The sequence below is a fragment of the Mustelus asterias genome, chromosome 4, assembly GCF_964213995.1.
Source record: "Mustelus asterias chromosome 4, sMusAst1.hap1.1, whole genome shotgun sequence".
In the NCBI taxonomy this organism is placed as follows: Eukaryota; Metazoa; Chordata; class Chondrichthyes; order Carcharhiniformes; family Triakidae; genus Mustelus; species Mustelus asterias.
The window spans coordinates 63,559,211-63,570,869 of record NC_135804.1 but is presented as its reverse complement, the minus strand read 5'-3'; the positions used below and the strand labels follow the sequence as shown (position 1 = coordinate 63,570,869).

Here is an 11,659-nt window from a genome sequence, read left to right as displayed (position 1 = left end):
TCCAGCAGTAATTTGCTTTTGACTCAGTTATGTAGTTGGATTGAAGAAGCTGGGGGCGTTCTTCTTAGATAAAGGGAGATTGAGAACAAATCTGATTGAGACATTCTAAATCCTGCAGGTATGTACAGAGCAGATAGAGACAAACTGTTCCCATTGATGGAAGGATCAAGAACCAGACACCACTGATAAAACGTGATTGGCAAAAGAGCCAAAAGTGACTTTAGGAAAGCTTTATTAAACACTGAGTGGTTAGCATCTTGAATGCACAGTCTGAGAGTAGGATGGAGCAAGTTCAATTGTGGATTTCAGAAGGGACAATGGCTGGAGAATGGAATTAGCTAAATTGATCTCGTAGAGAGCCAGGACGGACATAATGGGACGAATGGGCTGTGACCAGTGCTGAACAAGTGCTACACTGTCAGAGGCGTTAACTTTTAGATGAGACGTAAAATTGAGGTCAATTTGAAGAAACGCAAGGGACTTCTCCTTGATGTCCTGGTCAACAATTATCCCCGAAAATGAGAATAGCAGATGATCTGCTCATCACCATGCATGGCTGCTTGCTGTATGAACGTTGATTCGTCCATTACAATAGAGACTGCAATTCAAACGTACTTCATTTGGCGGCAAAGCACTCTGGAACGTCTTGAGGTCATGAACGTTTACTTTGCACCGAGTCCCCATCTTATTTTTTGAGGAGCGAAAGAGAGATAACTGAGAATTAAGCAGACCTGACAACTCGGTACCAAAATGACGGCCTATGCCCCCCCGCCTCACGGAGCGAGATCGTGCTGGACGGAAGCCTTCGGCGCAGGCGCAGCCACTGGACTAGGATTGCCGGCGTGCCGTGGGGTGGCGCATGCCCAGTGGTCGGGGAGGTGGTTCTGAAATGCACGTGACCAGGTGTGCAGCGAGCCGGCAGCTCCGGTAGAGCGGACAGTGAGTAGCTGTCCAGCAACATCTGCAGCTTAAAGCAACAGCCAAAGTAAGTCAACCAGTCACTATGCACAAGAACTGCAAACGAATGCACGTCTTTTCTTTTTCAAATAACACTTTTTTTTAAAGAAAACAGCAGTGACAGTATCTTTGGGATGGAGCACCTCTTGAATTGGGGTTTGCAAGTGTCATTCAGGTAAAAGCCCGATTTTACGATGTAAGCAGTCGGGACTTTCAAGTTGCTTACCAGAGAAATATTGAATATCAACCCAGATTGCCAACTGAGAAAGTTTTCGTTCGGGCTATTCAGGATTTCTTCTGAAAATGCATTTACTTCTGTCTCCAGTCTGCTTGTGTGTGTGGAACTGGGATGTGTGTGGGGAGGCTGGGGGTCTGTGTGTGTGTGTGTGAGGAGGGGGGAGGCTGGGGGTCTGTGTGTGTGTGTGAGGAGGGGGGAGGCTGGGGGTCTGTGTGTGTGTGAGGAGGGGAGAGGCTGGGGGTCTGTGTGTGTGTGAGGAGGGGAGAGGCTGGGGGTCTGTGTGTGTGTGAGGAGGGGAGAGGCTGGGGGTCTGTGTGTGTGTGAGGAGGGGAGAGGCTGGGGGTCTGTGTGTGTGTGAGGAGGGGAGAGGCTGGGGGTCTGTGTGTGTGTGAGGAGGGGAGAGGCTGGGGGTCTGTGTGTGTGTGAGGAGGGGAGAGGCTGGGGGTCTGTGTGTGTGTGAGGAGGGGAGAGGCTGGGGGTCTGTGTGTGTGTGAGGAGGGGAGAGGCTGGGGGTCTGTGTGTGTGTGAGGAGGGGAGAGGCTGGGGGTCTGTGTGTGTGTGAGGAGGGGAGAGGCTGGGGGTCTGTGTGTGTGTGAGGAGGGGAGAGGCTGGGGGTCTGTGTGTGTGTGTGGAGGGGAGAGGCTGGGGGTCTGTGTGTGTGTGGAGGGGAGAGGCTGGGGGTCTGTGTGTGTGTGGAGGGGAGAGGCTGGGGGTCTGTGTGTGTGTGGAGGGGAGAGGCTGGGGGTCTGTGTGTGTGTGAGGAGGGGAGAGGCTGGGGGTCTGTGTGTGTGCGTGGAGGGGAGAGGCTGGGGGTCTGTGTGTGCGTGGAGGGGAGAGGCTGGGGGTCTGTGTGTGCGTGGAGGGGAGAGGCTGGGGGTCTGTGTGTGCGTGGAGGGGAGAGGCTGGGGGTCTGTGTGTGCGTGGAGGGGGGAGAGGCTGGGGGTCTGTGTGTGCGTGGAGGGGAGAGGCTGGGGGTCTGTGTGTGCGTGGAGGGGAGAGGCTGGGGGTCTGTGTGTGCGTGGAGGGGAGAGGCTGGGGGTCTGTGTGGGGGGGGGGGAGACTGGGGATCTGTGTGTGGGGGGGGGGAGACTGGGGGTCTGTGTGTGGGGGGGGGAGACTGGGGGTCTGTGTGTGGGGGGGGGAGACTGGGGGTCTGTGTGTGGGGGGGGGAGACTGGGGGTCTGTGTGTGGGGGGGGGGAGGCTGGGGGTCTGTGTGTGGGGGGGGGGGAGGCTGGGGGTCTGTGTGTGGGGGGGGGGAGGCTGGGGGTCTGTGTGTGGGGGGGGGGGAGGCTGGGGGTCTGTGTGGGGGGGGGGGGGAGGCTGGGGGTGTGTGTGTGTGAGGCTGGGGGTCTGTGTGTGTGTGGGGGGGTGGGGGTCAGTGTGTGTGTGGGGGGGGGGGAGGAGCGGTGGGGGGGGGGAGGAGCGGTGAGGGGGGGGGGGGGGGGGAGGAGCGGTGAGGGGGAGAGCGGGTGGCTGGGATTGCCTGTCATCTTGTGCTGTTTAAGATGACGGTACCCAATCGTCTTTGGAACATATTGTCGCGAAGAGCGTTGAATTTCGTGCCTGCTGTCCGAGTGTAAGTTTCTAATTTCACAATCCAACTGTCACTGTGGTCTGCCAGCTTTTTTCTCCAATTCAGAAATTTCTACTTAAGGTTGCATAAAAGTTACATGCGTTGTTAATTTGTTTTCATCAAGTGGGTTGCAGCGAAATAATTAAAACTGCAATGTTAATATAAATGGAAACGGTGTTGGAATGCTTAATTTATCTTCAGTGTTATGTTCACTGGGTTTCACAGTCCCATCCTGCTCTGAGGTGCGTGTACAAATGCACGATGTTTTTGATAACTTTGATTCTCGCTTTGGAAAGAATTGAGGAAGTTTACCTGTATTAAAACTGCCGCGGCGTGGCAGTGTTGTGCCTTCAGGCAAATGCTGTCAGAAGTTGCTGCTCCGCAGTGGCGTTACTCCGAGTGGCAGGGTGCAGAGCCACTTAACCCACATTGTAAAATGAGACAAAAATGTGTTTATTTAGATAGCTCTTCCCCAGTTGGTGTTGGGCTAGGCAAAATCTTTCAGAATGCTCTTGTTGGGTTTCCCAAGCTGCGACATGTAACGTGATGTCTTCCTATCAACCTGACCAGTTAACCTCAATATTTGGGAACAATAGAATAAAGTGCTGGGAAAAATCTAGCAGGTCTGATAGCATCTGTGGAGAGAGTAGAGCCAACGCTTCGAGTCAGGATGATCCTTCATCAGAGCTGAGCCACGTGTAGCAAGTTCAGAAGGAGACGGGTTAGAATGGGTGTGAGGAGCAGAGAAATTGAGACGGCCCATGTCGCCATGGAAAGATCAAGAGTAGGTAAGTGGCCAGAGGGAGGGGTCCAGGTGGAGGGAGCATGCTGGAAGTGGGTGAAAGGATCCGCTGAACAGGGGGAGGACTCTTCAGAGCTTTGCTTCACTGTTTCATTTTAGTTTATTTATTAGTGTCACAAGTAGGCTTACATTAACACTGCAATGAAGTTACTGTGAAAATCCCCTAGTCGCCGCACTCTCTGGCACCTGTTCGGGTACACTGAGGGAGAACTTAGCATGGCCAATTCACCTAACCTGCACGTCTTTCAGACCGTGGGAGGAAACCCATACAGACACGGGGAGAATGTGCAGACTCCGCACAGATAGTGACCCAAGCTGGGAATCGAACACAGATCCCTGTAGCAGCAGTGTTAACCACTGTGCCACTGGAGAGTAGAGACAGATTTCCATTGGTAGAAGGATCGAAACAGTAAGAAGCCTCACAACATCAGGTTAAAGTCCAACAGGTTTATTTGGTAGCAAAAGCCACTAGCTTTCGGAGCGCTGCCCCTTTGTCAGGTGAGTGGGAGTTCTGTTCACAAACAGGGCATATAAAGACACAAACTCAATTTACAAAATAATGATTGGAATTCAAGTCTTCACAGGTAATCAAGTCTTAAAGGTACAGACAATGTGAGTGGAGAGAGCGTTAAGCACAGGTTAAAGAGGTGTGTATTGTCTCCAGAAAGGACAATTAGTGAGATTTTGCAACCCCAGGCAAGTCGTGGGGGTTACAGATAGCGTGACATGAACCCAAGATCCCAGTTGAGGCTGTCCTCGTGTGCGGAACTTGGCTATCAGTCTCTGCTCAGTGACTCTGCGCTGTCTTGTGTCGTGAAGGCAGCCTTGGAGAACGCTTACCCGAAGATCAGAGGCCGTTCATGTCACACTATCTGTAACCCCCACGACTTGCCTGGGCTTGCAAAATCTCACTAACTGTCCTGTCTGGAGACAATACACATCTCTTTAACCTGTGCTTAACCCTCTCTCCACTCACATTCTGTACCTTTAAGACTCGATTACCTGTAAAGACTCGCATTCCAACCATTATTTTGTAAATTGAGTTTGTGTCTTTATATGCCCTGTTTGTGAACAGAACTCCCACTCACCTGACGAAGGAGCAGCGCTCCGAAAGCTTGTGGCTTTTGCTACCAAATAAACCTGTTGGACTTTAACCTGATGTTGTTAAACTTCTTACTGTGTTTACCCCAGTCCAACGCCGGCATCTCGCATCAAGGATCGAGAACCAGAGGATACAGATTTAAGGTTAAGAGGTAAAAATAATATGAAGAAAAGCTATTTTTCATGCAGTGAGTGTTTAGAGGCTGGAATGCACAGCCTGAGTGCGATTGAGGCAGGTTCAATCAAGGCATCTAACAGGGCATTGGATGATTTTTTTTCAAATAAAGCGCAGTATTCTGGGGAGAAGGTAAGGAAATGGCACTAGGTGAGATGCTCGTTTGGGCAGCAAGTACAGAGTCGATGGGCTGAATGATCTCCTTCTGCGCTGCAACAATTCTGTGATAGTACCTGGTGCATAGAGAGTCTGCAACTAATGTAATGTCAGACCACAATGTTGCAAGTAGAAAGTGTAAACTTGAGCATGTTCTAGATTTCTGAAAGATAACACTTTTTGATTTTTAATGCAATAAGGCAATATAATTTGTGTCTTGTAATCATATCCCTGAAAAGTTAATGTTGTCTTAAGTAGACTTTTCTCCCTAATGTGGTTTGGTCAGCATTTGCTAGCTGGGTCAGAGTTGTGGGTTCAAACCCATTTCCAGAGACAGGGTACATGCTCCGGTTATCATCCTTCAACCAATGTAATTAAAAGATTATCTGATCATTTATTCCTTTGCCGATTGTGGGGCCTTGTTGTGTGCAAATTGGCTGCCATGTTTCCTAACAGTAAATAGTGGCTGCACATCATTGCCACATTGGCTGAGACACTCTGAAACTATGAAAGGTGATAGGCATGTTCTTCCTAAGGTAATATATTTCATTGTTAAGGGAGAATTGTGTTGAGTTTTTCTTGGGGTGACAGAGAAGGTTAGAGGGGGATGTGTTTGATGTGGTGTACGTGGACTTTCAAAGGCCATTTGAAAGTGCCACACAACAGGTTTGTCAGAAAAGTTAAAGTCCATGAAGCAAAAGTCTTGGTGGCAGCATGGATATGAAGTTAGCCTAGTAACAGGAAATAAGAGGATTTTTTTGATTGGGGGAAGGTTCCTGGAGTCAGTACTAAAACTGTTCCTGCTTTTCGTTATCGAAATTCTGCACATGGCTCAATTTTCAAAATTTGCAGATGAGATAGGGAACTACGAGGAGGATTTTAAAATATTATTCATTAGATGTGGGCATTGCATTTATTGCTCATTCCTACCTTCTCTTCAATTGGTCATTTCAGAGGGCATTTTTTTTACAAATCAGCCACATTGCTGTGGACCTGGAGTCACGTGTAGGCCAGACCATGCGGACCTTCAATTCAGTACACTTGAGGGAGCACAAAATTAATGACTGTAAATATAAGGGTCATTAATACATTTATGTGTGCCTTGCCTGAAGGCAGATCCTTGGCCCTTTGTTGATGCTTCATCCAGAACTGTGTTCTTGGCAATGATGGTTTTAATATTGTCTCTGAAGTCTACCTCAGTCGGGACAGGAATCAAACCGTGCTGTTGCCGTTATTCTGAACCATGTGCTAGCCAACTCGTCATTTCCCAATTCCCTGTTATAATTGCTCCTGCTTGTTCGTCTAATGGACCCTACAGTCACCTATGTTAACCCCTTCCTTTTCACATCCTTGTAGAGGGTCTTACAATCCCTTTCTATTTCTTCTTAGTTTACTCAGTCCGTTTTCTTCTCTTCTCCTTTCAGCTTCTCCTATTTTACTTGGGGTTGCCACAATGGTGTGGCTCTTAGGCCTTAGTATACTCTTTTCTGATAGTCTCATCTCCATTACTCACCTTGCGATATTCCTGCCTTGCTCTCTTGTCAGTCTTGTAGATTCTTTCTTTCAGTTTTATCAATACTTCTCTATTACACAACACTCTGTGGCACCACTTCCAATTACTCTGCCCAGAGCATTCTAACTCTGCTGGCTGGCTAGTCCACACTCGTCATCTATAACAAAGTATCTTCCCTGTTCTCCAGCAATCTCTAAGGCTTCCTGCTCCAAAGGTATCATCACTCAATGCTCGGCCTGTCCTCCTCCTGTCTTGGCCCCCTGCCTGGCATCAAATGTCTTCTTTAAATATTTTCATGGCATGTGGGTATTGCTGGATAGGGTAGCATTTTTATTGCTGATCCCTTGAGGTGGCGGTAGTGAGCTGCCTTCTTGAACAGTTGCAGTTCCTGTGGCGGAGGTACACCCACAGTGCTGGTAATGAGGGAGTGCCAGGATTTTGACCCAGCGACAGTGAAGGAACAGTGATATATTTCCATGTCAGGATGGTGCGTAGCTTGGAGGGGAACCTGCAACTCTCTCAACCAGAGCACTGCACTTCATTGTGACAGGATTGCAACATTAACATCCCTGACTACCAACCAGATCAGTACCAAAATAAAGGCAAAACACTGCAGATGCTGGAAATCTGAAATAGAAAATGCTGGATCAACTCAGGTCTGGCAGCATCTGTGGAGAGAGAAAGAGAGTTAATGACTGAAGAGTCATACGGACCTGAAACATCAACTCCTGCTTTCCCCTTCCACAAATGCTGCCAGACTTGCTGAGTTGCTCCAGCATTTTCTGTTTTTATTTATTATAACCAGATCTGTACCACTACTTAACTCAAGGGTTCAATAACTCCAATTGAGGTTCCTTGAGATGCAGATAGTTAGTGCAGATGTGGCTGCCCAGGATTGAGATGCCCTTCACAGATTTGCATGTGCTGCGATTGTTATGGGACCTACGCTGTGATCATTACAGGTGAAGGACCCTTTATCCAGTATCCCAATGTCTGATTGACCCAAAAACCGGATCCCACCCTGGAACGTACTCATTGCTCTTTGAGTCTGGGATTGACGTCAGAACACATTATTAAACTGGTGGATCCTGATAAACTGCAACATTTCCTGCAAAGATGATAGGATATTCAACTCCCCTCCCAGTGGCATGATAGAACATAGAACAGTACAACACAGAACAGGCCCTTCGGCCCACGATGTTGTGGCGAGCTTTATCTGAAACCAAGATCAAGCTATCCCACTCCCTATCATCCTGGTGTGCTCCATGTGCCTATCCAATAACCGCTTAAATGTTCCTAAAGTGTCTGACTCCACTATCACTGCCGGCAGTCCATTCCACACCCCAACCACTCTCTGCGTAAAGAACCTACCTCTGATATCCTTCCTATATCTCCCACCACGAACCCTATAGTTATGTCCCCTTGTAATAGCTCCATCCACCAGAGGAAATAGTCTTTGAACGTTCACTCTATCTATCCCCTACATCATTTTATAAACCTCTATTAAGTCTCCCCTCAGCCTCCTCCGCTCCAGAGAGAACAGCCCTAGCTCCCTCAACCTTTCCTCCTAAGACCTACCCTCCAAACCAGGCAGCATCCTGGTAAATCTCCTCTGCACTCTTTCCAGCGCTTCCACATCCTCCTTATAGTGAGGTGACCAGAACTGCACACAATATTCCAAATGTGGTCTCACCAAGGTCCTGTACAGTTGCAGCATAAGCCCACGGCTCTTAAACTCCAACCCCCTGTTAATAAAAGTTAACACACTATAGGCCTTCTTCACAGCTCTATCCACTTGAGTGGCAACCTTTAGAGATCTGTGGATATGGACCCCAAGATCTCTGTTCCTCCACAGTCTTCAGAACTCTACCTTTGACCCTGTAATCCACATTTAAATTAGTCCTACCAAAATGAATCACCCCACATTTATCAGGGTTAAACTCCATTTGCCATTTTTCAGCCCAGCTTTGCATCCTATCTATGTCTCTTTGCAGCCTACAACAGCCCTCCACCTCATCCACTACTCCACCAATCTTGGTGTCATCAGCAAATTTACTGATCCACCCTTCAGCCTCCTCCTCGAAGTCATTAATAAAAACCACAAAGAGCAGAGGACCAAGCACTGATCCCTGCGGCACTCCGCTAGCAACCTGCCTCCAATCTGAAAATTTTCCATCGACCACCACCCTCTGTCTTCGATCAGACAGCCAGTTACCTATCCAATCGGCCAACTTTCCCTCTATCCCACACCTCCTCACTTTTATCATAAGCCGACCATGGGGGACCTTATCAAACGCCTTACTAAAATCCATGTATATGACATCAACTGCCCTACCTTCATCAACACACTTAGTAACCTCCTCAAAAAATTCTATCAAATTTGTGAGGCACGACTTGCCCTTCACGAATCCGTGCTGACTATCCCGGATTAATCCGCATCTTTCTAAATGGTCGTAAATCCCATCTTTAAGGACCTTTTCCATCAATTTACCAACCACCGAAGTAAGACTAACCGGTCTATAATTACCAGGGTCATTTCTATTCCCTTTCTTAAACAGAGGAACAACATTCGCCATTCTCCAGTCCTCTGGCACCATCCCCGTGGACAGCGAGGACCCAAAGATCAAAGCCAAAGCTCTGCAATCTCATCCCTTGCCTCCCAAAGAATCCTAGGATACATTTCATCAGGCCCAGGGGACTTACCAACCTTCAGTTTATTCAAAACTGCCAGGACATCCTCCCTCTGAACATTTATTTCCTCCAGCCTATTAGCCTGTAACACCTTCTCTTCCTCAAAAACATGGCCCCTCTCCTTGGTGAACACTGAAGAAAAGTATTCATTCATCACCTCGCCTATCTCTACTGACTCCATACACAAGTTCCCACTACTGTCCTTGACCGGCCCTAACCTCACCCTGGTCATTCTTTTATTCCTCACATCAGAGTAAAAAGCCTTGGGGGTTTTCCTTGATCCGACCCGCCAAGGACTTCTCGTGTCCCCTCCTAGCTCTCCTAAACCCCTTTTTCAGCTCATTCCTTGCTAACTTGTAGCCCTCAATCGAGCCATCTGAACCTTGTTTCCTCATCCCTACATAAGCTTCCCTCTTCCTTTTCACAAGACATTCCACCTCTTTTGTGAACCATGGTTCCCTCACTCGGCCATTTCCTCCCTGCCTGACAGGGACATACCTATCGAGGACATCCAGTATTTGTTCCTTGAAAAAGTTCCACTTTTCATTAGTTCCTTTCTCTGACAGTTTCTGTTCCCAACTTATGCCCCCTAATTCTTGCCTAATCGCATCATAATTACCTCTCCCCCAATTGTAAACCTTGCCCTGCCGTATGGCCCTATCCCTCTCCATTGCAATAACAAAAGACACCGAATTGTGGTCACTATCTCCAAAGTGCTCTCCCACAACCAAATCTAACACTTGGCCCGGTTCATTTCCCAGTACCAAATCTAATGTGGCCTCACCTCTTGTCGGCCTATCCACATATTGTGTCAGGAAACCCTCCTGCACACACTGCACAAAAACTGCCCCATCCGAACTATTTGATCTACAAAGGTTCCAATCAATATTTGGAAAGTTAAAGTCCCCCATGACAACTACCCTGTGACCCCCACACATATCCATAATCTGCTTAGCAATTTCTTCCTCCACATCTCTATTACTATTTGGGGGCCTATAGTAAACTCCTAACAACGTGACCGCTCCTTTCCTATTTCTAACCTCAGCCCATATTACCTCAGTGTGCAGATCCCCCTCGAAGTGTCTTTCCGCAGCCGTTAAACTATCTTTGATTAACAATGCCACTCCTCCACCTCTTTTACCAGCTTCCCTACACTTACTGAAACATCTATACCCTGGAACGTCCAACAACCATTCCATGATGGCATAGTGGTGAGCACTGCTGCCTCAATTCCCGGCTTGGAGTTACTGTCTATATGGAATTTGCACATTCTCCGCATGTCCACGTGGGTTTCCTCCCACAATCCGAAAGATGTGTGCGTTAGATGCATTGGCCATGCTAAATTCTCCTTCCATGTACCCGAACAGGCGCAGGGTGTGGCAACTAGGGGATTTTCACAGTAACTTGATTCCAGGGTTAATGTAAGCCTACTTGTGACACTTATAAATTAACTTAAATTTTAGAAACTCCTCTCCCGCCAAACTTAGGAACCAAGATTCGGAAAATCCCCAAATCTGAACATGTTCAGTCCCGAGCAACCCATATACAGGGTCTAACATGCTGTTTGTTTATTTAATTAATGTATTTAATCAACAGAACTGATGGTTTTTAGCTTTTTAACTAATTATTTTATCTGGCTTTAGGGGAAGGCAGTGGCATAGTGCTATTGTCACGAGACTAGAATCCAGAAACCCGGGGTAATGTTCTGGGGACCAGGGTTTGAATCCAACCACGACAGATGGTGAAATTTGAATTCAGTAAAAATCTGGAGTTAAAAGTCCGATGATGACCATGGAACCATTGTCGATTGTCGTAAAAACCTATCTAAATGTCCTTTCAGGAAGGAATCCTGTCGCTCTTACCTGGTCTGGCCTACATGTGGCTCCAGACCCACAGCAATGTGGTTGAGTCTCAAATGCTCCCTGCAATGGAGGACAATTAGGGATGGGCAATAAATGCTGGGCTCAGCCTGTGACACCCACGTCCTGTTTAAAAAATGAATAAATAAAAAGTTTATGGGTAGTTTGAATCCAAAATTGACCTGTAGCACAAAGCACTGTGAATATTGGAGGCCCCTTTCCCCATACGTTGAATTCCCATTAATTGCAAACCTTTCTACTTCTGGTCGACTCTGTTCTGTGACCTCTTTCTGCCAATTACTTGGTACCTGCCCTGGGAGTGTTTGAAGGGGAGCTTTAGTCTGTATCTAACGCTGTGGGATTCAGAAATAGGTTAGTTTATCCATTCTCCAACTTGAATAACCCACAGTGTTAATGAGCCTAAATGAACCTAAACTCGCTGTTCTATTTTTGCCTTCCTGCAGATGGAGGAAAGTTGGCATGAGTGATTGAATGAAATGATGACAATGTCGTAACAAAACCTGCCACTGGGAGCTGCATTTATGACACCGAAAATGCTGAGGCACTTCGCCGGAGCCATCTGTGAGTGGATA

The 11,659-nt window shown here is 47.6% G+C and overlaps 1 protein-coding gene across 2 annotated transcripts in view; it reads left to right on the top strand.

Moving 5' to 3' along the window:
- Positions 1-893: 893 nt before the first annotated feature.
- Positions 894-11,659, top strand: part of il34 (interleukin 34) — a 73,448-nt gene continuing 62,682 nt past the window's right edge. Inside the window, exons 1-2 of one of the 2 annotated variants that reach the window (XM_078210290.1) lie at positions 894-985; positions 11,531-11,648. In XM_078210290.1, coding sequence (XP_078066416.1) covers positions 11,609-11,648 — 40 coding nt within the window. In that variant the 5' untranslated portion in view covers positions 894-985; positions 11,531-11,608. Of the gene's footprint in view, positions 986-2,635; positions 2,773-11,530; positions 11,649-11,659 lie in introns of those variants that run through there. The other variant, XM_078210292.1, reaches the window with a different exon arrangement.